At 41.1% G+C, this 24920-nt stretch overlaps 1 protein-coding gene across 11 annotated transcripts; it reads left to right on the forward strand.

Annotated features, from left to right (window-relative positions):
- The first annotated feature begins 1277 nt into the window (after positions 1 to 1277).
- Positions 1278 to 24606, forward strand: LOC106157306 (uncharacterized). 11 transcript variants are annotated; one of them, XM_013532923.2, is made up of 2 exons: positions 1278 to 1514; positions 22300 to 24606. In XM_013532923.2, the coding sequence occupies exon 2, from the start codon at positions 22401 to 22403 to the stop codon at positions 23139 to 23141; it is 741 nt and encodes a 246-aa protein (XP_013388377.2). In that variant the 5' UTR covers positions 1278 to 1514; positions 22300 to 22400; the 3' UTR covers positions 23142 to 24606. The 11 variants fall into 11 exon arrangements, with proteins under 11 accessions (XP_013388377.2, XP_013388373.2, XP_086853182.1 ...); XM_013532919.2 differs by lacking the exon at positions 1278 to 1514 and adding an exon at positions 4951 to 5114; XM_086997056.1 differs by lacking the exon at positions 1278 to 1514 and adding an exon at positions 7863 to 8127.
- The last annotated feature ends 314 nt before the right edge of the window (positions 24607 to 24920 follow it).

Below are 24920 nucleotides of genomic sequence, written 5' to 3' on the forward strand. Positions count from 1 at the left end.
AAACTTAAGTCAACCTCACTAATTTGTAACTTAGATTGCCATTTTAAACTTCATATCATGACCTTGGAGTAGGAAGGTCGCCGCCATGTTAAACCCGTGGGTGCATTAATGTCGCTCCGTATGAAAATTATACCCGGCGTTATTTCCGGGATTGGATGACGTAATTCTTCCTGGTGACAGAACAGACCTTTTTAAACATATTTTCTAATTGCCTAATAAATTTATGACCATATTTTTCGGTCTACCCAATATTTTAACAAGTTCGCCTTTGACGTAACGACCCCAGTGGCGTTTACAAATGATTAAAACCACCGGTGCACAATGCAGTGACTTCTTTATTTTTTAAAGACAAATGGAAAATGAATGAAGTCATCTTAATGTACGCCTTTATTGAAAATGTGACTGCATGTTATTTACCAGCGCGTAAAAAAATAAATAAATAAAAAGAGTTTTATAGACGTAAAAGGATCATGAAAACATCCTCCGGGTAGAGAGGGTGCATGTATTAGCTGTGTGTTTAGACATGTATATTTTTAAAGCAGCTGACGTCACTGCAGGGAAGTTTAAGGTCTGCGTTCTCTGACTCATCTTCTTAGCGACTGGTGGGTTTTAAGAACCGCGTTTCCAGTGAAGCTGGTCCTACCTCACTCACTCACAATCTTTGTCCCCAGACTGACTGGTCAAGATCAGTACAGAGCAGGTGGCCAGTTGAACGGGGGGTGGGGGTGGGGGGGAGGTCAACGACTCGTCGGTTATATTAGGTATTCTTTAATGACAATTTTACGCCATTCTGGGCTGAGTAAAAATGTACAGAGATAATTAAAAAGAACATACATACATACATACATACATACATACACGCTTACATACTGGGCTGTCAGTTACACAAAATCTTGAGATTATCAAACTTTCTATTTCATTGGAATATGAGCGTTAACAGCAAGCTGGGCAGTCTTTTCAATAACGTTACAGGGTGCAGCATGAATGATAGTTCTATAATTCTCGGGGCATAAGAGGGGTTTAGCCACTACCAGAGCCTCGGTTATTATTATGTGGGCATTTTCTCTGAGGCAGTACAGTGCAGAAATAACCGTGGATTTAACCAGAGACATATATGTGAATATCTAGTGAAAAAATTATCTGCAGCCCTGGTAGAGGGGGGGGGGGGGTACAGTTACGGCTGAAAAGGGATGAACCAAGGCTGGTCGTCTTAAGTTGACTGTAAACGTGGCTGCAGTGAGGATATACTACTACCGCAGATACAAAACCAGCGGGACTGGTGTTCGCGGGTTTGATACAGACGCTGGTGCTTCATTCAGTCTACTAACAAGCCAGGATTAATATCCTGGTTTGTCTACATATAACGTTGACTTCTCGAAGTTTTATCCAGGATTTCAGTATTGTACGGACGCTGTCATTCTGTTCGGACTCACGGTGCAGTCGGTAAATGCAGATTCCAAAGACAGGAGAAATAGTGCAACACAAGGTGGAAGCTGTCTGTATTTTATAACAAGGTGAGTTATTTATTGTGATTTATTTTTAATTATCAGTATCATTGTAATCATATATTTTTATCATCACCATATGTTGGCCATCAGCGTTTGGTACAGACGTAAAGAAGGATCAAAAACTAAAATATTCTGAATATCGACAGATTTCGTTGTCTCGTGCCAGCGCTAACAGCCTATTGAGTAATTTTTTGTATCGGGATGAGGGAGGAGGGGTAAAGGAGAGAGAGAGAGAGAGAGAGAGAGAGAGAGAGAGAGAGAGAGAGAGAGAGAGAGAGAGAGGGGGGTAACCGGCATCGACAACAAAGATATATATTTATTATATATAGCTTTATTATATAATAAAGAAATATATATCTATTTAGCTTTTGAAAAAGAAATAGAAAAAGAAAGAATACTTGACATTAGAGTAAAGCCTTGATAGAACCACATTTTAATAGCATGTACATATTGTGACAGCGATATTTCAGAAACCTCATTTGACTACATGACCTGTCGGCAACGGGTGTAGGGTTTCTGTTTATTTCTCAAGGATCAATCGACTTCGCCTTTGTTGACCTTTCACTGACATTTCGTGCACCGCAGCTGAAGGAACGCGTAGAACTTGAAGCGTTTATAAACAGTGCAGTACAGAGGGGTTCAAGTGGACGTTTCTTAACTCTGTCCGCAGGGTGCGTTAGAAGTCTGTTATAAAAAAATTTTATTATAATACTATTTTAGGAGCCCTTTACTTCTCAAAACATTAAAGTTTACCTTAAGGGAACAAAAATAATTAGATAGGCCAATTTATTATTAATGGTACAAATTGGGTGATTTTGTCTCTCTTAAAGAAAAAAAAACACGAGAAAAAAGGTTGTTTCGTTTTGTAAAAAGAGGTATAAGAGGGCATTCCCAGAGATTTAGATCGATCTTACTAGATCGACCTAACTCCCTGGGGGTTCACGCTAACTTGCAGTCAGCCGACCGCGCATGGAAGTTAATTACCCCCTTACAGCTTGTAGTAGGCGGGACGGACATTTAAGCCGGATTATCTGACAGTAATCTAGTGAGACTCCCCACGGGGATAGATCGATCTAAAATATATGGGAATGCGCCCTAAGAAACAGAAAAAACCAGCTCGACAAAAATTCCTTGGCAACACTGGTAATTAAAACTTACACACAGTTAAGTCTGACTGTTGCGAATATGAAGGAGGTGTCGGCGGGTAAGTGTTGCCCTGCTAATGCATACATTTAGGTTATGATATAAAATGTTTTTGATTCTGCCGAGAAAAGTGCTCCCCTCGTGGCCCCGGCTTAGCCCATCCGGACAGGACCAAACCACAGAAAAATCGCCCGGGAACGACAGAAAATGAAACTGGACGTTATCATGGTCCTGTGGTGTAACTGCACAGAGCACCCATAGTGTTAAAATACTCGCATGACGTCCTCCATGCTGTTCTCATCATCTGAGATTTTATCATATAGACGCATTTAGTGAAGTGCTTTCCCCAGTTTCGAGGGTTTCGAGGGTTAGTGCTATGGGTGCGCTTACAGTCCCGTTGTAACGGCTTGGCGTAATATCGCGCTGTCACAGTGGGTCATGTTTATAAGGTGAGGCTACTAAAAATTTAAAGACGGCATAAGAGTGTGTAGTCAGACAGACAGACGGACAGACAGACAGACAGAAATATGTTAGATAGATCTCACATACGTATGGAATTAGCTACTGGTGATTATTTCTGTGGGTATTTATGGATTTAAATGGGCTGGAATTATCACGTTAAGTGTCGCGAGATGCAGTTATTTTTTAAAATACCTTTTTTCGTTAATGTTGGACGAAAATTAAAATGCACAAAAATCACCGTCGATTTTGCTTTCCTATGGTGGGACTAGCGCGGCTACATATCCAACCCATGTTGTCTAAACGGCACTCGCTTCAGACTATTCTTAAACATTTAAGTTTTTTTTCTATCTTCCTTATCTATCTTGAATCTAATTCCACGCTATCATTTCCCATCCGGTTTTCTTTTAAACTCACAGGCCTCCCGTGCTGTCTCATAAAAACTCCCCTCCTTATCGCGGCGTTTAATCTCGCTGTCGCAGTATCGGTGCCTTTGATGCCGGGTTAAAACGCTTCCTATCTCATCCTCGTGCTCCCCGTTCTCGGTCTAGCACGACTTTCCAACGGGTGAGTACCTCTCACACGCTATGGTGTATGACTTTTGTTATTTCTTAACAATTGATGTTTTTTTATCTTCCTGATGGGAAGCTTGTAGAGGCCTATTTCTGAAAAGTGCCTCGGGTGACCGCTGGTATTAATAGAGGTGACAATGAACCTCAATAGAATCGCTCGAGAAGTTTGTCAGGGGTTTTAGTTTTATAAACTTCATGTCATAAATTTAGGATTTCATGTTTTTAAATTGTTTCTAAATAAATGTATCCAGTATATTTTTTAGAATTTTGTTTTAATCTTTATTTTCAGTTGAGTTAATTTTGTCTTCGATAATAATAATAATAATACTAATAAATACAAAATAAATAACAATAAAATTAAAGAAACGAAAGTAGTTTCGTGACACACACACACACACACACACATATACACACACACGCTGAGAGAGAGAGAGAGAGAGAGAGAGAGAGAGAGAGGGGGAGGTCTGTTTGTGTGATCATATTTTACTACTTGCCTGCAAGTGCATAATAACGGTACTAATAATAATGCGTAACGTCACACCACTGAACACCTGTTGACAAAAAACCACCGGAAGTCGACATGAATCACGTGACACGTCATACTCCGTGATAGAAATACACTTGTAGCAAATTGCTGGAAGACATGGAACTAAATCAAACAATTGATTCAATCATTTGTAGACCGTGTTCTATGTACGTTTACGATAATTATGATACAAAACATGAGAAGATGCAATTTACTTGAGTGCTACCGGTGGTGAACTTGACCGAGCCAGAAACAGAATGCGACGCTTATAAAAATGAATAGAAAAAAAATCACATAGAAAGGTTACATAGTTTACTCTTTATTGTTTGGTTTATTTATTTATTTATTTGCATAAACTGTACTTATGAACGCTACGTTTTCGCATCTACTGCCAGTGGTAACGACTGATCTATTCACCAAAATTATTATAATTAGTTAATTTATTATTCATTTTTTTAAATTTTAACTGCCGTTTTACAGTACGAATACATATCAGTCACGCACAGACGCGCGTGCGCACACACATATACAGAGAGAGAGAGAGAGAAGTCTAGATTGAAATCTTTCTTTTGGTGTTTTCTGTTTGTTCCTGGTCCACACACGTACCGTATCATATCACCATGTTTGTCCACTGAAAATAAACTGTTACGTGCCATTATATTATGCCCGCACACCCACACACTTAGCCGCTACGACTCCCCTCCCGACAGAACAAACACCGCTGCGGTCCCTCTTCTAAATATAACGCTGGTATAAGTGACAGTGTAAATGCTAGCGGGATTACTAGTATAGCGGGACTCGAGTGGGAACAGATACCAGTGAGGAATACCTGTGTGTTGTACAGGTTGTAATACTGCGTGGAATAGAATGGAATAGAACGGAAGGTGTTTTCAGTTCATTGAACAGGTAGGCCTATGTACGGGTAAATAGTAAAGAGAAATGGTGGGGGAAGCAGGCAATGAAAATGACGGGCGGGGGTAGGAGAGAGAGAGAGGGGGATGGGGGCGTTCGACGGAAAGTCAAGCACTAAGACAGCCAGATAGGCGCGAACTTGGAGTCTAAAATGCTGAGATTAGATTACAGTATTAAACATAACAGTCATGATATAATCCACACAGTCGAATCCCAAGCTTAAGGAGCGCCAATAAAAGCACTGAAAAAATATGGATAAATAACTCAAACCCGACATGAAGAGAAATAGGATGTCCGCCGTTGTCTGCTGTGGCATGATATCATAATATGGGGTGGGATAGTCCGGACGTGGTAAAAATATGAGATACACATCGAAATATGCGTCCACAAAGTTTTTAATAACAACTGGATGATAAATATGTGGTAGACCCTGCTTCAGATGACTTTTGCTTTCTCTTTTAACACATTCGATCAGTCCATTTTAAGGTGTGAAATGAATATTATGAGATGTAAGTTTACCCGAAATCGTTCAATATTTAATCGAGGATTATATGACATGAGAGACAGTGTTTTGATGTATCTTGTCTAGCGTGAGTCATATTACAGATAAATGCCTATTTTTACAAGGGCAGTTTTATTTTCGCCGCTTGGTCAATCCAACTTCTGTAAAATAGATATGATGATTTTGGTGTTTACTCAAAATTCTATAATATCAAAACCGAGCGATTTATTTCAATAAAGACTCATAACTAAACAGATGTTTATGATAAAAAACAGATTCTACTGTTGAATAAATAAGTAAAAAAGATTAAAAAAAAAAACGCCATCAGGAAGGATTGAGTTGTCAAGCCTATGGTTAAGTTGTCATATTTCAGTTCGTGGTTCAGTTCCGTTGTCTGGTGATTAATTTCATGAATGAAGAAAGGAAAACGCTAAGCACCGATGTGCATGTCGTATCGTAATAAGGTGGTTTCGAAACTAAAGAAGGGTTTCACCTGTAATGGTTACCTTAGCCTCCTATCGCTGTATATTATCTCTATGTAATGACCCAGGTGGTATATGGGTATTAATATGTTCATTGTTAATGTTCAGGGGGCTCTCGTGCCGGTAGTACGGGGTCGTATTTTCCGGAACCTCTCAATTACCTCCCTGTTAACTAATGAAGGAAGAGGAGGACAGGGGCAAGGACTGGCGGGCTTTAAGGAGAGCATGCACACAATATTGCGCCCTCTCTCTCTCTCTCTCTCTAACACACACACACACACACACTCATACAACACCCGCTCTCTCTCTCTCTCTCTCTCACACACATCCACACATTAACACACAAACACACACACGTGAACATACCAAAAATATTGAAGCCGGAAGTCATTTTTCTGTGCTCACACATCACCGCCTCAGGAACCGAACGACATACATGTAGAAGTCTAACTAATATAATAAGTTGATGAGCACACCTACCCTCTCTCTCTCTCTCTCTCTCTCTCTCTCTCTCTCTCTCTCTTACACTCACACACACACACGCACACACACACACACACACACACAGAGAGAGAGAGAGAGAGAGAGAGGAGACCCCCAGACATATAGACAAACATACACACACAGACACCACCTACACAAATACCCCAAAATATCAGCGTACCAGACATCTCCAGTGCAGTGACCGGGCACCTGTCGCAGTCAACCTAACTGTCACCAAGTGATGTCACGTCTATGACAAGTCTCGACAGAAGCCCCGCCCTTCCGTCACTCTAGACTGATGTCCACTTGACACTGACGTGGTCTTTGTACGCGACGTGCATGTGAAATTAAAACACTTTATTTTCTCTTCTCTGAGTCACACGACTGGCGTTTATCTAATTACCTCGTGATAAAATAAATAAAAATAAATTGACCATCATGTTTATCGACAAAACTTTCTTTTCCGTTTTTATCGAAAATATTAAACAATTGAATGCACATATTTTTTGTACGAAAGATACATAAACATACGCTTGAAATTTCCTCTCAATTTGAAAGCGCAGATATGGTAAATCCTCTTCCTAAATCTTCAGACTTAACATTCAAGTCCAAACGCTAGAAAAAGAATGAAAAAAAAACACAATATTTAGAAATGCTGACAAATTTTCAAATCAGGTTCGTATACGTTGGAGACAGCGTAAAGTGACATAACAGTTGAACTCTGTGTCTGACACATTTGTTTCCACTTAGATATAAATAGTGGCTTATCATGAATAGTTACCTTACGTGCACATACGTAATTTAGTAACGATATTTCATGATTCTGATTATTGTTTCTGCTCTCAGTGAAGCGGAGATGAAGTGTAGGCACAGCTAGCTTTGGGAGGACATTTCTTGTGATCCTGTTGACAAGTAGGTGCATTAAATCTTTATTAAGTATCTAGCGTAAAGAACATTAGTTGGTTGGATAGAAACGTGGTTAACTCCAAGGACGGTGAATAGATTTTAATAGAAAAGATGTAGGTTGTTGGTTGGTCATCAGTGTATCGACCGGTTAAATTGCTGCATTAACAATGGTGGTCGCTCGGCCGTCCATGTTTTTACACGTAGCGCGCCCCTTTAATAGGGCGAACCTTAAAAAAAAAAAACATTAAGAGTCGATGTCGCCATTTTCATTTTGAAAACTTGGGTTGTCGCACGGCGGCTTTGTGTGGTTTCCCCACCGCGCGCCTCTCTGCCTAGGTGGTAGTGTGTAGTGTGGGCGGAAACGCGACACTGTTTTCTACAGGTGTATGTATGTATATGCAGGCAGGTAGAGAGGGCTGGAAAGTCCCTTTAAGTTAAACTTACCTGGTTAACGCGTGATGTAGCGTCCTACTCACCACACAGAGAGCGTGCACTACCATTACCATCGTCATTCTGTGGGAGAGATTTACGACCTCTTAACAAGTCGCTGTCTGGATATTTATAAAGGTTTTAAGCACGCCGAGGCCGGAAATATAAACTTGATGGTCCTTTGCAGTGGAATAACGTCCCGCAGGTAAGTCGTATAGAGCGGCGATGATCAGTTGTGTTGACGTGGTCCAGTGTCAGGTTTTAGGCTAACATGGCTGAGAGAGGCAGACACCAGCTGGCGATCTGGGAGGGTTTTTAACATCTTTTTCGCGGTGGTTCAATTTGCGTCGTGTTGATGGTGTTTTAAGAGAGAGAGAGCCGAGTGCGCTGCTCGTACAGCGTGAACTAGAGAACTTGAGGGACTTGACGGTAACGATTTTAAAAACAGGATTAGCCGAACTCTTCGTCGTTTGGTGAGTGGTCGTTCCGTATGTTTTAACTGTACGTAGATGATTTGTGGTTGAAGTGTTGAAGTGTCAGAAACGAGTGCGTCTGTAACTTGAAACTTTGATCTTTGATGTTTTTAAACGTGGCGTATGAATGAATACCCATGGCCATCTGGTTGGTGGAACATACACTGAGGCTTACATGTGCATGTGTGTGCGCGCACGCTTGGGTCGACTCCATCAAAGGTGGAGGGCTCTATATGTCGGCATGTGGGCTAATGACAGTGACGTGAACGCTCAAGCGCTCACAGTCATGCCGCAGAGTGAAACCCATTTGGTTCAATATTTTCACAAACTAATACGGTTGAGATGGAAGAATTCTTTATATATCATAAAAAAACTAAAGAGTTTAGTCGCACTGTAGAGTGAGACAGGAGTCAGTTTAGTTTTTACCCTCTGGGCACGACAGCGACCATTGTTGTGGGCTCAGCACCCGACATTAACTGCACGACGCGTGAAGGCTTCGGCGTCGTGGGATTGTTACGTTAAACAGTAGCTGTATTACAGCGTCCCAAAAGCATGCCAATGTCTGACACGTTTTGGTGAAAACTAAGAGCTACATCATTTCTCGCTTAAAATAGTTTACTGAACCTTGACAGTGTAACGAAATACGTGCGCCAGTCTTATTACGACCCGGCGGGTAGGGAAGCGAGTGTTTTTGTTATGTCACTCGTCAGTAGCTTGACATTGCGTCTTCATTAAGACCCCGTGTTGCATGATTAGGACGTACAACGGAAGCGTGTCACGTTAAGACAGATCTGTGCAATATCTCTCCTGTACCCTGGTGTGCAGCGTGGTAAGGTTAGGACCACAGTGGTCTCATTGTATATTTGTTATAATTTGGTGAAACCCGGGGCTTTATAAAACACTCCCCTTCCTCTACTATGAGCAATAGGCAGCGTGAATAGCATTATTGTGTTAAACCAGCACAACAAGTATCCTGTTTTTTTTTTTTTTTTTGGTTTCAAACAACTGCAAAACCTGATACAAAAAAAAAAAAAAAAAAAAAAAAACCTTTGGCAACTCGTCTGTGGTTTGACCATTTTTTTTTGGGTTCTTGGTGGAGGATACTCTCAAACTACTCTCTGAACACAGGATGCGCTAGTCGTCTGTCAAAAAAAAAAAAATTATTCTCGAAGCCCCTGATATCAGAGGGAACAGTCAAACGCGACGCGATCTTGGTCACTTGGAAGAGGGGGGGGGGGGGGGGGCAACGTAAGTGAAAATTAGTGTCGACATGTTGTGTGAACTAGTTTACACGTGTAGTTTTCTTGTCAACACGTACAACAACAGTGGCATGTTAGGAGCTGTTAATGCGAACAGGACGGGAGCACCGACATCTTAAAACATAAATTAGGAGATTAAGGGGCATTTTTAGCGACATCAATTATGAGATAAGAGGTGTATATCACTGCCCTGATCAGCGGCTGAGGGCACCTGTGCCTTCCACGAGGAGGTACCCCGAGTAACCGACTGTGATTAGTTTGCTAATTGGAAAACTAATTACTTTCGGTACATTGACCAGTGCCCGTGTAGTTGTTGGCAACATATTGGCATTGAATAAATTCCCCGTATGGTTAGGACTTGGGGTACATAGACAGTGAAAGTTAGGGACTAAAACCCTGAGTATCAAAAATCGTAGGAAACTCTCCTCAGGGTGCGGTATAAAAACACGGAAGAAAGTCGGCGGTTTTGGCGTTGAAACTGTAAACTGACTATGGGCGCTTGCAAGGTACCCCCTTATACAAATAGTTCAACAGATAAATGCAAAATGAAAAAAAACTCGAGTTTTCGATGCTGTAAACAAAATGATGATGCATCCAGTCATGTATTAAAACCTAGCTAACAACACATGATCAGGAGGGCGCGCTTCTATATTCCGAGGGTCCATATCACCGACATGATGGCCGCAGTAGCGTGCGATTTTTATATACAATTCTGGCCTGGAGATATGAAAGATACGTATGCTCTTCGTATAGTAGGTGGCTGTAGCGTTAAAGGTCAAGCCGGGTGGGTGTTAGATCAGGTGTATGTAAGTGTAGACAGGTGAGCAGTTAGATGCTTGGTTGCCCTCTTATGTCAGGTACAGGATACAAAATAAAAGTATGATATTATAACAGCCCTCTAAAGCACCCTGTGGTCGCAGAGTAATTCAGGACTGGTTCTTGGGGTACATGAAGGAGGCTTCCAGGAGCCCCAGTTGTCACTTTTGCCGTTATTTTTTAGAACACTATTAGACATTATGCGAAATGAATTCAATATCGAGCACTTTGTGTATGTAATTATGAGAAGGTCAGAGGATAGAGTTTTAGCGGGGGTTGGGGTAGGGTAGGGTTGGGCGCCAGGGGATCAGGTGTATAGGTGGCCTGGCGTTTGTGCTGCGATCTTTCAGATATCTGATTGTAATAGTTGCTTCATTTGAAAGTTCCAATTAGATTTTCAGCCTCTCCATTGTATTTGTAGGCTCTATATACTTAGGGGCCTATATCATTACGCGTGCAATAATGTTATATTGGTGTATTCTTGAGCGGTATTCACGGGATTAACTATCAGTTAAAAAGACAAGGGAGTTCTTTTAATGAAAATGTAGAGTTTTTACCCCTTCGGCTGACCCAAATTCAGCAGTCTAGATCACATTAATTTTGAATCAGAGCGGATATTTCGACCCCCCCCCCCCCCGGGGAATACGAGTGGAATCATTGCCAGGGCGGTGTGGGGTTCAAGTAAGGTAGAAAAGGCATCCATTCAGTTAACTTGTTTTACAAGTTTTGCGACACGTTTCAATGACGTCTGTAGTAAGCTTATATCCTAGGGGTTTCTATATGGTCAATATGACAGACAGCCTTCTCACTGTAGCTGGCGTGGGAGGCAATGTTTCGTAACCCCAATACAGCGGCAACCAAGCAAAAGAATGCGTGACGCGATTCAATTTTGTTCAAATTTGCCATAATCAGTAGGTCAGGTTATGAAGTCCTTGTGAAAGGAAGACGTTTGGGTTCTTGTTGTCGTGGATCATTTACAGTATATACACTTGGCCAGCCCTGGCTTTCAAAGGAGAGAGGGAGAGAGAGAGAGAGAGAGAGAGAGAGGGAGAGAGAGAGAGAGAGAGAGAGGGAGAGAGAGAGAGAGAAAGAGGGCGTGTGCGTGTTTTCTCACATGCGCAATGCCTCTGAGAAAAAAAATCCACGTAGCGTAAAACGACTCACGTGGCGGCCTATATCGGGATGGGGCATATTGGTGCGCCCTCAACCTCCCTCAGGGTTTCCACAGCATATTAAACCATTTCCGTGTCAGTGCTATATGCCACACTCGTGCATCGGTCTAGGAATGTTTTTTACGACCTGTCTTCAGCCTGAGGCCGCCTAGGTGCTGAGATATGGTTTAAAAATTAACTGCCGGTGTAATGACAAAACATGGTTCACGCAGACGTTTGGTTCAATCAGGGCCGGTGTGACAGAAATGGTAGTCTGCTAGGAACCATGGTCCGTTCCCCATTACTTGGGTGATTTTTTTTCCGTATTGGTACATGTTGTAAAAGCTGGTTAAGTTTTACATATTGGAGAAGGGGAGGTTTGTACCCCGCCGTAATACTATTTTGGCATGACGCCGGTAATTGTCGAGTGGCGATATGCATTGAAATCCAACACGGTGCACACAAACGCAAGACACGGCGGCACAGCTGTCATTGAGATCTGAACTGTTTTGAACTATTTTTGGCCAGCAAGGGAATACAAAGTCTGACTAAGAGGCGGACAGCAAGTTTTTCTAACAGAGCGGGCTTCTTTTTGCAGCACCTAGCTGGTATTAAGCAATTATCAGGCGTGGATTTAGAAGTGGACGTGATATGTAGTGTTCTATGCAAGGAGTGTCGTACTGCACCAGAGGTAAGAATCATAACACGAAGCTGTTCGTGACTTTAAATTGAACATAATTCTAGAAACCCCCACAATAATAGTCTTAGCGTCTCGCAGTGCTACCGGTGCTAGGGCGCAGGAAGGGTTCTCGGGGAAAGAGATGAGGTGATATCACACCACAGGTCATATGTGCGCTTTTAATGTTTTGAAAAATGGGTATGGAGGATGGTGACGCATAACTTTCAGAGGAAACTGTAAATATATATGGTGGGACACGCAGCTGTATCTACTGTCTTGAACCTTTTTGTCTCAGACGGCCTCAAGGATTCCGAGACCAGAACAGTTTTGTATCCCAGAAAGACGGACGATTTTTGGGAATATATTGGATCTGGTTTTAACAACTCGATTTCACAACTCGTTAAAGAAGGGCGCACGCAGTGCCATGACATGGCGTCCCACGACTAAAGGCACCCCTCACATATGTCTGATACGGCACGCACTCGTGAGTGGATGTTTTTAACTGTTTGGCTCCAAGTCGATAAACTGATAGTCGTGTTAAAAGTTTAATACATATGACGACACACGCTCCTGCTACAACATTAAGGCTTTAAAGTTTCTACGGCTGTTTATTGGGTCTTTTTTTTACCCTGGTTTTAGTTGAGACAAGTCGCGTGCAGTGTTGTTGGTCTGGGGAGAGGTCGCAGGTCGAACTTGAAGGTTCGGTATTAGGGGTAAAGGACAGGTTAAGTCCACTTGGCAGACACCTGTCAACGTGATATAATCCGCATTTCTTTCAATCTTCATCTCTCTCAAAAAAAAAAAAAAAAAAGGATTGATTACATCATACTGGCGAAGCTGATAAAATGCAGCTGATGAAATTCTTTAATTTCATTCTTTCTTTTACTAACAAAGCGGCCAAGGGAAGTCTGAGGATTATTCAGTGTTTTGAGTGTGTGGAATACTAAGGTAGGGTGTCGTAATAAGACAGGTTGTACTTTCACTATCGCTATAAATGCGGAATAACAGACGCACGCGACTTCTTCGGTCCGTATTCTAGGCTCTCGTACAAGGTTAAGGAGTGACGTTCTGTTGGCCAGCTGTGTCTACAGTTAATACGAGATAAGAACGCGTGGTTATCTGGGGTACACAAAGTCAAGCGCTGATTAGGAATTGTTGGCTGTTTGTACTTACATTAAAATTTGTTCATAATGAGTCATGAAGTTGAGCCATTTAATCTACTTGGCAGGCTGACGTAGGTTGAATACCAACAGTTTGATTTCAAGTGGGTATTATTGAAATATGTAATATGTAACAACCCTCTCTCTCTCTCTCTCTCACACACACACACACACACACACCTCTCTCTCCCTCTCTCTCTCTCACACACACACACACTCTCTCTCTCTCTCCCTCACACACACACACACACACACCTCTCTCTCTCTCCCTCTCTCTCTCACACACACACACACACACCTCTCTCTCCCCCTCTCTCTCTCTCTCACACACACACACACACACTCTCTCTCACACACACACACACACTCTCTCTCTCTCTCTCTCTCACACACACACACACACACTCTCTCTCTCTCTCTCATATCCGTCTATAAACTCGCTATGAGTTATTGGGATTTGATGTACTTATAAACCACCTGGTATCCATCTCTTGATGAATACCAGGATATCTTTATTAAATATTCGATGACAATCCACATCGCACCGAACTTTCTATGATTCTTAGGGTGATAAGAATTTGATATGAATGACAACACCTCACCCCATCCGTTCCCCTGTCAGCTATTACTGGTTACATATTAACTTCAACCGAGACTGATTGTCTGGGATACGTACAAGGATTTATTGAAAGAATTTTGTGAATGGACGCGCCATTAGACACATACTGGTGAGGTTAAGTCTATAGGCAAGTAACTGATAGTGTGTAGACTTCGACTAAATTATGTTTACCAGTCTTGAAGGAATCGGAAAAGCGAAATATGTTTTTCTTCTGCTACATTTACCAACTCTGAAAAAAAGGAAACGTAACTCGTAACTGTATATATTGCCTGAAAGAGCTAGGTTAAATTATTTTACGGTTAAAAAATTGTAGAAGAATAAGAGGTAGGTTTAGAAAGCTGTTTGGGTAAGTCAAAGTATATAGCAGGTACAATGGGTGAGCAGAGAAAATTGAACTTTCTCCACTAGCAGAAAGACTGAAAAAAGGGGGACGGGGAAAGCAGTCGCGACAAAACAAGTTTATTCTAATATTTAAATATGGCAATATTGAATAATGTTTTCTTACTCTGAGTATACTGATTGGATAATACCGAGGAATATAGACATATGTGAACGATGACAAAAAACAAATATGCTTACGCCTTCAGGAATCCGATATAAAATGTTCCCTGTGTAGCAGTGAACGGCACCATGTAAATATTTACGGTCAAAGATTTTAGACACGCGTCGGAACGACGTGTTTTTTCCTACTTTTTCATTAAAGTAAACTGGTTTTGTAATATTTAACCAACATAGAAGTCACACTAAAAAGTATTTCTGACTTATGGATGTTCTAAATTGAGGAAGTAACGAGAAAAATTTAAAGACGACAACGTTTATCGTCAAATAAATTTCTTATGCTGTACGAACACCTTTCTTTTGTCAGTTGCGCATGGCCCATGAAGTGAATATTGCCAAAGGAAAAAAAAAATTAATGCAGTTATATAACACCGAAAACATTTATGTTGGGATACGTGTGGATATTATTTGTCAGTTAATGTTATCATGCAGAGAAGGATTAAGGAAATAACATTACCAACTTTAAAAAGAGAGAGAAAAGGTATAACCTTCAATTGCATAAGCTTTAAAAAGAAACGAAGAATGCTTTAGTCTGCTACTGGGGGAACAATACTTCAATTCATTTATACATATGAAAATGAAGAGGAAGACAAAAAAAAAAAAAAAAAAAAAAAAAAAAAACCGACAGCAGCAATGAACAGCTGGCGTTACTAATAGTTGCATTGATTGGTACTTAAAAAAATGGCAGGGCGTTGCGTGTTTATGGTTTAATTCGCTTCAGTGATGATTCCCCTTATAACGGAAAAAGTACATGTCAATTCTGAACTTAACTTGCAGCATGAATTATTAAGGGCCATTGTTACGGATTAAAAAAAATGGTAAAACTGGTACAAAGTAACAAAAATATCCCGTTACAACACATAAAGCCCAGCCATGTCTAGATAACAGTGACAATAAAGTAACAAAAAAGAAAGACAAGCTTCCTCTTCCGCCCGAGGCATGATACAGAAAAAAAGAAAGAAAAGCACTTCAGCTCTTGGCGTAACTAAAGTTATGAATGGGCAATAAAAGAAAAAAAATATTGCCTTATGTGCGTTTCAAAACCGATCACGATAAGTCCTGTATTTTTTTACTGGTAGTAAAGCAGGACAGAGCACTCGCCTTCACAAGCTTTCTACGGCGTGTGAAGGAGAAAAGAGAAAAGCCGTGATTTAAAAGCAAGCACGGTTTAGGCGGTTATACTGTAATAAAAAGCAGTACAACTTTCTCCGGGAGCTTCAGACTTCAAGCCTTGAATTTTATGAATGGTTTCAATGTCTATAGAAAGATTTCGTTCACAGGTCGTACACGAAGCGTGATGACCTTCAATGTTAATTGTTCCTTTGTATCACGCCCAATAAATATGAGCCGCCATTTGTTGACTTTTCCGATATTTGTTTAGTTTTATAACTAAGCGCTGTGATCCCTATAATACAGGTTAGGTCGCTCTATATCACGGAGTTTAACAAACTCTGCTGAATTTTACTCAATGGGAGTCAATTCAACAAAGAGGAGGGGCTACAAATGGGGTCCTGCGGTAGGGTCCACGAATTTTTTCACGATAATGCAGCGTAAACTAAAGGGACCCTTTTTCAGTGTAAGACGGCCGTGTTAGGTTTAATCACAACTTGACTATCCCTTTATTAGAGTAGATGTACACAGCTAGATGGATAAAGTTTCTGAAGCGAAAATAAAAGTGTTAACATAAACTGATCGCTCAATTACGTCACGTAGTGTATTTCCGGCTTATAAGACATTTTTGGTATTTAAAACTTTGAATTGAATATGGCCCTGTCACCAGTGAAAGAAAACCACTTTCGACCCGTGTTTTGTGATGAAGGAAATTCATCACAGACATACGCTGTACATAAATATTCAGCGGGGGCGTTTGCTCAGTTTTTTATTCAAAATAGGGGAATTTTATGCACCGCTAAAAGTTTTTTGTACGGAAGGTGTGTTTATTTACATGTATCCTGATAGACGGTTGGTTTACTGATAGGCTGGGAGAGGGGCATAGTAAGAAGAAACAAACAGATTTGTGGATAAACAAAAAGCTGGAGAGACAGCAAGGTATCGTAAACGATCAAGTGTACTTTTAGGGCCAAATTTACCGTCACATAGGGTCTCAAGTCCATGTCTAAATCAAGCACCGTTTCCCCCTCGAGCGGTAAACTTTAGTACAGAGGGTTTGTATCAGTTTACCGTTAAATGCCTTTAGGCGGTTTTACGCTAGAAGGGGTGAAAGGGGGGGGGGAGGTAATAGTTAAGTTTTCCAGAATTTGGCCTTTTGCTGTTTTAACAGATAAGTCAATTAATTAACTTGCCGTGTACCGATACGTTTCGTATCACTTAAGTGTACCATGCCGCTCGAAGTAAAAAAGGCCTTCTACCATTTATTGTCACAATAAGACAAAGACAGTCACTTGATTTCTTCTACTAGTAGTGCTTGTGACGACAGGAATGAAGGAAATAAGATATCAGTTTGTTGTTCCAAACATCCGTCCAAATACCCTTTAAACAAAAGAAAACAAAACTGTTATCCTTAAAAAGAACAAGCAACTCCAGGTAGGGTTTATAACGATGATGAGGCAGTTAGTACGCTCATGGTTTGGTTGCCAGGGTCCGTTCGTGGGATTTTGTGGTATGAAATCTCCTTTATTACTTTTTAAGTATCCTGTATGTGTGTTGTAAAGGCATGTTAAAACTCACATTTTAAGTAACGTGTAATAACAGGATTGGGGCAAGTAAATAGAGGAAATGCACCGACTCCACTTCATGAGACGGGGGACTCGTTTTCTTGAAACGGGCGAGGGGGGCGGGGCAGGGGGGATCATTTTTATGTCTTCATACAAATTGAATAAATGATGTTTACTTTAATATAAGTAGGTCTGTTGACTTAGGTCTGAAGTTAGCTACAAGAGAGTGTTTTGAAAGTTTTACCTAAAGAATGAATTTGTGTCAAGATTTCGGTTAAATGGTCACCATATCCTACAAACAAATCACCGGCGACGCTAATTCTTTTTGGCAAAGTTCTACGGTTATTGGTCTTTTTAATAACACTATAGACGTGGAAGTAACCACCAACGGATTCAGGGAACTGCAAGTTCCGCACTCTTCCTTAGTTGCAGTTTGATACCCGTAAAATGAAACTCGTGTCCTGTTGACAAATATCAGCAGACGACTTCTATCCGTTTTCATTTTGTCACTTTAAGAGGAGCGCCTCACGCGACAATGCCCTCGTCGCCCACGTGCGTCATGAAGCAGCCGGTAATATCTGATGAAAGCATTGTAATACGATACCCTATAGGTTTGATTTGTTACATTTCCGCCTCATGAACTATCATCTCCGGTTTAATGGAGTTTGATTGTGTTTTCATTTTTCTTACCACAAATGACACCATAGAGAAAAGTGGGGGCCGCACATCTGTGGATGCGTTGTTAAAATACCATTCTAGTACCAGTGTAATGTGACGGGCTTGGGTTACACTTTAACAGCGACACAAAGGGGGTGAGGGGGTTGGGGGGGGGGGGAGGATAAATTGATATTTACCTTGCTTCGCTTAAAACACGTTTGCACGTGAAAAGAGGGCAGTAAACGGGAAAGGCGCGCGCTCCCCCCCTCCTCCCCCCCCCCATCAAAAGATCACAGACAGTGATGGATCCTAGATTTCACATAAATATCTGTTTTCTTGGTCTGTGTTGACGTGGTAAATAGTACATGTATGTAATGGTCTTTAGCAAGAGGTTAGCGCAAATAGTAAAGCCGGCCGTGGTAAACAGGCTTGTTTGCGCGAGAAACGACAAGGGCATATATATGTGGTCTAAGAATTTTAATATACAAGTGTGCACAGGGGATGTGTAAATATGCGACACTTAGGCGTGCTTGGGCTTGTTGTATTATTACGATAAGGTAATCGAGGGTTAAAGTACTTTCCACTGATAAGCCTCGCTCTAGTTTCATACCACCTTCGTGTTATGTCAATACAAGTTAATGACGTCGCATCAGAAAGGAGTCCGTCTGTGTGGTGCGTTAAGAAAAAGGGTAAAAGTTTGATCAAAGATCACTTAGGCTAGCGTCCTTGAAGGAGCAAGGACATAAATTTAATATTAACACAGCAGATGCGTTTATTAAGACACCTCGTTTTCTGTTGGGGAGGATAGATTTAGTGATCTAACGGAAAAATTGGCAGGCATTTGAGGCACACACTCAAGAATAGCCGCAACAGTCTCGCGCCGTCCTTGTGAAGTTTGCTTACTTCTACAGCGTCAGCGATATCGGTCCCACTCTAAGAACTGTTTTGCCTTGGAAAAAACTCTTGATTTGTGGTGTTTAATGTTGGTTTGTCTTGGCTCGTTACAATTTTCATCTTGATTATCCCATACTTCGGAATTCGCGCAGGTTTTGGTGAGTTTTATGTACTACTTTTCTTTTGAATATTTTTACTTAGGATTGTTTGATGCTCCGCAATATTTTGTTGTTGTTGTTTGTGTGTATGCGTGCGTGTGTGTGTGTGTGTGTGTGTGTGTGTGTGTACAGTGCGTGTGTATGTGTGTGTGTGTGTGTGTGGGTGTGTGTGTGAGAGAGAGAGAGAGAGAGAGAGGGAGAGAGAAAAAGAGAGCATTTCATTCAACCCCCTCTTCCATCAGCCAAGGACATATATAAATATAGGCGCACGTAGTGTAAACGTGAGCGTAGGTGTTGTACATGTCCGTGCCACACCATGCCAAGGACGGACCGTAAGCAGAGCCAGCCTAACATCTCGGCCCGAGTATCCGTAGGGCAGCTTTAATTTATGTTTCTGTCTACCACGCACGGTATTAATCTTATCTCGGTGAAAGAAAGGCATTCTTTATGGAGGAGTATCTCCCACAGGCAGACGGGGTTAGTGTTATAAGGTCGCAGTATTTCACGTCTTAGACATTAGCTGGGAATGATTGAGTATCCTAATTAAGGGATTGAGGGGTCGCGAAGCTGATACAAGCGGAGCGCGTTTTCTTCATAAAACTGGCCAGAAATAACGTTCAGATCACCACGAGGAGAACTCGACACCGTATTGTTAGAGAGATCTGGGGTATAAGGATTACAGCACGTCTTGGAGTCAACAGTGAGCCGTTGAATTCGCCCTGAGGTCTGTTACGCGAGCTTTCACAGCGGTTAATGGGAACGCTAGACAAAGAAAAAAAAACTCCTGCTACTGTTTGGGAAATACCAGCTCGGCACTTCACACCAATTAATTGCTTTCTACATTTTGGTATTTTTAAAGAGCGTTCAGACATTGATGAAAATAAGACCGGGTTTTGGTCTAGTGTGCGCTACTTCGAAACCATAGGGGAAAGTTCTAAGAATGAATACTTCACGAAAGCGCTGCTGCAACATATATACAGATGTCCGCAAGACACACTGTTTATGTGTGCACTCGCTTATTTATCAGTGATGTCTTTGTACACATACGTACCTCCCGCGATCTCACCCCTACCCCCAGCGATTTAACTTTACCCCCCGCAATCTTACCAGATGCCCCACGATCTTTACCTCCTGACACTGCTCTACCCTTTATACTTTTTGGTGTGTTTTCGTTTCATGCCCAGGTATGTAAAGATAACAAGCAAAACTAAATTTAGGCGGATTATGACGTCATCCAGATCGTGGCCCTTTCACCCGAAATGAGTGCGTTTTGAGGGAAGAGGACACGGTAGTGTCGTATAGGATTGCAAATTACGGAAAATTAAACAGCACTCTTCTCTATTTTAGTACCAACCGGAAGAAGGTGATCAAATGGACATAAATTTCCAATGTCACAAATAGGCGGCTATAAAATCATGCAGCATAGCGCTGCGACCTTTGTCATAAAATGAGCTAGGAACATAAGGTCCCAAGGGCAATGCTATATCTCGTTTGTAAGCATTGTTGTCTGAGGTTTTTATCTCTAGGGGAGGCTTTTTAACAGTTTTTTTGTAAAAAATCTCCTTCGGTAGTTTGCCTGCAGGGTATACAAATGGAAGGTGTCTTGTCATTTAAGAGTTCTAAAAAGAGGTTCCATCTGTCCGAAATTTTAACTCAAATGCCAATTGGTATTATCACGTTTCATTTATTTCTCTAAAAATGAAAATGGCATGTTGGCAGTTACCTGCTATGCTTAACTAGGCTTCATATGTACAACTAGACCTTTGCCAATATTTATCATCATTTATAATTGTGAATTTCCTTTTCTGCGAAGTGTTACAAGTGTGTGAATGATCGTATTACAGACTTTTACACCAGACTGCCCTGGGAAAATGTACAGAGATAAATAATAAAAAAAAATCAAACACACACACACACACACACACACACACATGCACACACTCACACAAACATACACAAACTCTCTCTCTCTCTCCCTTTCTCTCTGGCAATTTAGGGGCCTGCAATCAAAATGGGATCTCTGTGTAAAACACAAGTTCAAAAGCACCAAGCGATCAGACCCGCTTCCTCCCCTGTCCGGTTAACAGAGGCAGCAGATATTTGAATCCTGATTCTCAACTGTAACCTCACAATGCTCCGTGGGAAGGCGACGGTCCCTCAAACTCAATTGCAGTCCATGCCAATCAACGTAGCGAGGAGTCCACCAAGTGACACCTAATTGTCCGCAATAGTGGTTGTCAGAGGAAACCGGTAATCCAATTCCAAGATGGGAGTCCAAGAGGACCAAGATGGGAGTCCGATTGCCCACAGACCTTGACCACACCGTATAGGCCTGTCTACGATTTAAACCAAGATCTAAGTTTTTTTTAAGTCGGTGTCACCACGTACGCTCATTTACCGTTGTACCAGAGGTTTCGATGGTTTAATTGCCTTGGGGTCCTTATGTTTTTTTATGTTGAGAATTAGCACGCCGGTAAAAAACGTTTGACAACCATAATTTCGGCGACCCTGTGTTTTAGCGCTAAATTACACCCTACCTGTCAACGGAAGAAACTGCTGTAGCTTATTTTTAGGGAGTTGTATGAAGCTGTGCCTTATTTTGAATCAGTCGGTAATTTGATCCTTAATTTCGGTGACAATTACGCGCTGTCAAACCCCAACATAGCGCCTCACTTGACAACTTGCTACGAAGGCCACATGGAGAGTAGATGACGTTTCTGTCGTCGTCAACAAGGACCCTTAGTTCCGCTTCTCTTCCCTCTACTCTGTCACACATACAGAGGTGACAATGACTGTGAATTGAAACGACCTACAAGTGACCTTTCATACTCGAGTTTCAGTCTGTAAAAGTCTGTTATAAACCGAGATACAAACACGAGAGACGACATTTAGTGTGCACCGTAACCACAGCTGGCACGTCGCTCGAGGTCTTCTCTACCTTGTTAGAATTTCGGACGTAGTTTTGAAGTCTTTGGTGATGCAGTTGTATCTATATAATTGTATGGGCGAAGTTACAGATTAAGGCAGTATGTAGCGATATATACTGCGTAAGAGTTTGGTTCTTTAGGTTCAGTGAAGAACGTTATTGTAGAATGTTTTGAAGTTCACCTGCACTTTCAGCGACAGTGGTACAAACTTGTAATGAGTTTATAACCTAAGTATTAATTTATTTTGATGAAGCTGTTGCCACACGTGGTACTGCATTGTGTACCATGAAACATTGATCATTTTATTATTTTGATGTAAATATGCCTAAATATCATTTTTTACAATTTCAGATTAACTTTGAAGGAGTAACTAGAAAACTGCATAGGATTAGACAAGAGTACAACTAATTCACAGAATCGACGTCGTATAAATCTACGACAGAGCTTACATCATGCGGCCGCATAACGCCGCATGCGCACTGGCGCATCTTTTCCTGTTTCTACGCAGTGCTTTCGCCAACACTATCGACACGTGCGTTTTCGCGGAAACTGGAGACGTCATCTTTGAAGAGGCAGTTTATGACGCAGCAACAGTGTTCCATGGAAAAGTTCTGGACCTTTACAAACTGCCGTCCGCTCTTATAACAAATGACGGGAAAACTGGCGGGACAACTATAAAATACTTTGTCAAAATGCAGATCATATGCGTCTTCAGAACCAATGATCGTGCCCCGGAACTTCCGGTTAATGTTACGTTAGAATCTAAATGTCCGTTCACGCATCTGAACCTCCACGGAGAATTCATCGTCGCTCACAAATATTTCGCATCTTTGAAAATGCTAGAAAAAATAGGAGGCGGAGACATGGTACCGAGCGAGGGGGAGGACAAACAGACCTACCTGAGTGAGGAAAGGAACGTTTTTAACGCTACCAAGGACAGACTCGGTCTAGTAGCCAACGTGTGCGGCATGGTGAATGTGGTGCCTTTAGACGCTTCCGTCTCAAACGTCAGGCGTAAACGTAACAACGCGCGACTAGCCACGCCCCGTATAGCCCAGTGCCCGGATGTTAGTGTTACCAAGGATACGTGCATAAATCCACGCGCCTCACGAAGTGGAAGTTCAGGACTAATAATTCAGTTACCAGTCATCATTCTACTGGCTGCTTTTGGAGCATTGTTTGTGAATTTATAGAGCAGAGCCTCCGTGCGACTATTTGTTGAATTTATTGTTATCCACACCAAAGACCAAAATATCCAAGGTGATTTTGCTTAGTGAACATAATTGCGTTATACCAATCATTCTTATAGCAGGCTTGGCATTATACAAGTTATTTTGCGATATGTCTACTGCAAAATTTAAGTGAAGTTAAATGATCAACCTCGCATTACACTATCAATGTACACGTACGGTTTTATTGGCCATTAATTTATTCATTCCAATCAAACCTTGACACGTAGACTGTTTGTACTGGCTATCGAGGAAATGTGTCATTTTGTATCACATGGAACGACAGGAAAATGGCGGCGAAGTGAGTTTAGAGCGACATCCTTTATCTTGTTTTATTTCAGCCAACAACATTTATGTAAAGTTATTCAGCAGAATTAAGTTGATGGGAAAGACAATAAACTAGATAGTCAGACATGCAGGGGCGGATTCAGAGATATTTTCTGACAGTCTTCAAAATTATCTTTGTTGATCCATCCACCATTTTTGACCGTCTTCCGACAGAAAAAAATAGATAGGCCCCTACCCGTCAATGTAAACTTGAAAATCTGACCGTCTTCCGGAAGAACCAGAAAACGCCCTAAATCTGCCCCTGGACATGACTGGTCGCCATGATGTGAAAATAAGATGTACACATCTTTCCGTCTAATGTATACCTAGAGTACATTTAATATTTGTTTTGACGGAAAATAATTTAAATGAGAAAATACTTTTACTGTTGATGTAGAAATTCCAGTACTACGAAAAGCTTAGTTATTTTACAAGATACATGTTTTACAAGATACGTCTTCCATTACAACTTGGAATTCCATGTAACTGTAAACATTAGCGCTGCTTTGCTTCAGTTTTCTTCCAAAAGTTTGAAGTTTTTGTGCTCTGTTTCACGTGATTAATTAAGTTTAAAGAAAACCGGAAACTGAATAATTGTCCCCGCATGCTTAATTGAATATGTATATATTATGTATTATATGGCTAAATTATATTTTTGTTATGCTTGGAGGAGTTCAATTTTACTTGAGTGCTTTGTTGCAGTTTTCTCTAATAATTAGTAAATAGTATATTTCTCGTCATCTTCCACCAAGCATTCGTGATATAAATGCCACGGCCGATGGCGCTGGGGTCGATTAGAAGATTACACTGTATATATTTTAAAATCTTCAACGAAGAATACAAATATGTATTCAAAGATATACTTTCAAAGTAACATCAGTCATTCTCTTTGTTTTAAATATATGTTTGCTACTTATTGGAGACTTTGTGTATAAATTGTAAATACTGTATATTTGAATGTATGTGAAGTGCGGTATTGTACACATACTTTGGGAGGGTGAGACAAAAAGATGCTTGTTGCATTGTTTTCAACATTGTTAAGTTTATGTATTTCAGACAAGAAATATATACTATCTCAGTAAAAAATGCGTTTGTTTTGTGCTTGTGCTGATGGTGGACGGAAGTGTGGTTGGTGTGACAGGTTTGGCACATTTGGATGCGACCTGTTGGTACTGTTCGATACAGAACAGAACTTGAATAATTTTGCAGGAATTTCAGTGGGAATATTTTCGTTGGATAAGAGGTTTTACAAGCTGATTGATTACTGCCCGTCGGAATAACATTTAAATAACTATTGGAGTATATTTTTTATGCTTTGTTTTTTTTGGGCAAACCACTCCCGCGGCAGTACTAAGGATTTTGTATTTGATGAGAGCAATTCAAAGAGCTTCATCAAATTAATGTTAAAACAATATA

The sequence above is a fragment of the Lingula anatina genome, chromosome 10 (assembly GCF_051362555.1).
Source record: "Lingula anatina isolate TDL-2025a chromosome 10, LinAna3.0, whole genome shotgun sequence".
In the NCBI taxonomy this organism is placed as follows: domain Eukaryota; kingdom Metazoa; phylum Brachiopoda; class Lingulata; order Lingulida; family Lingulidae; genus Lingula; species Lingula anatina.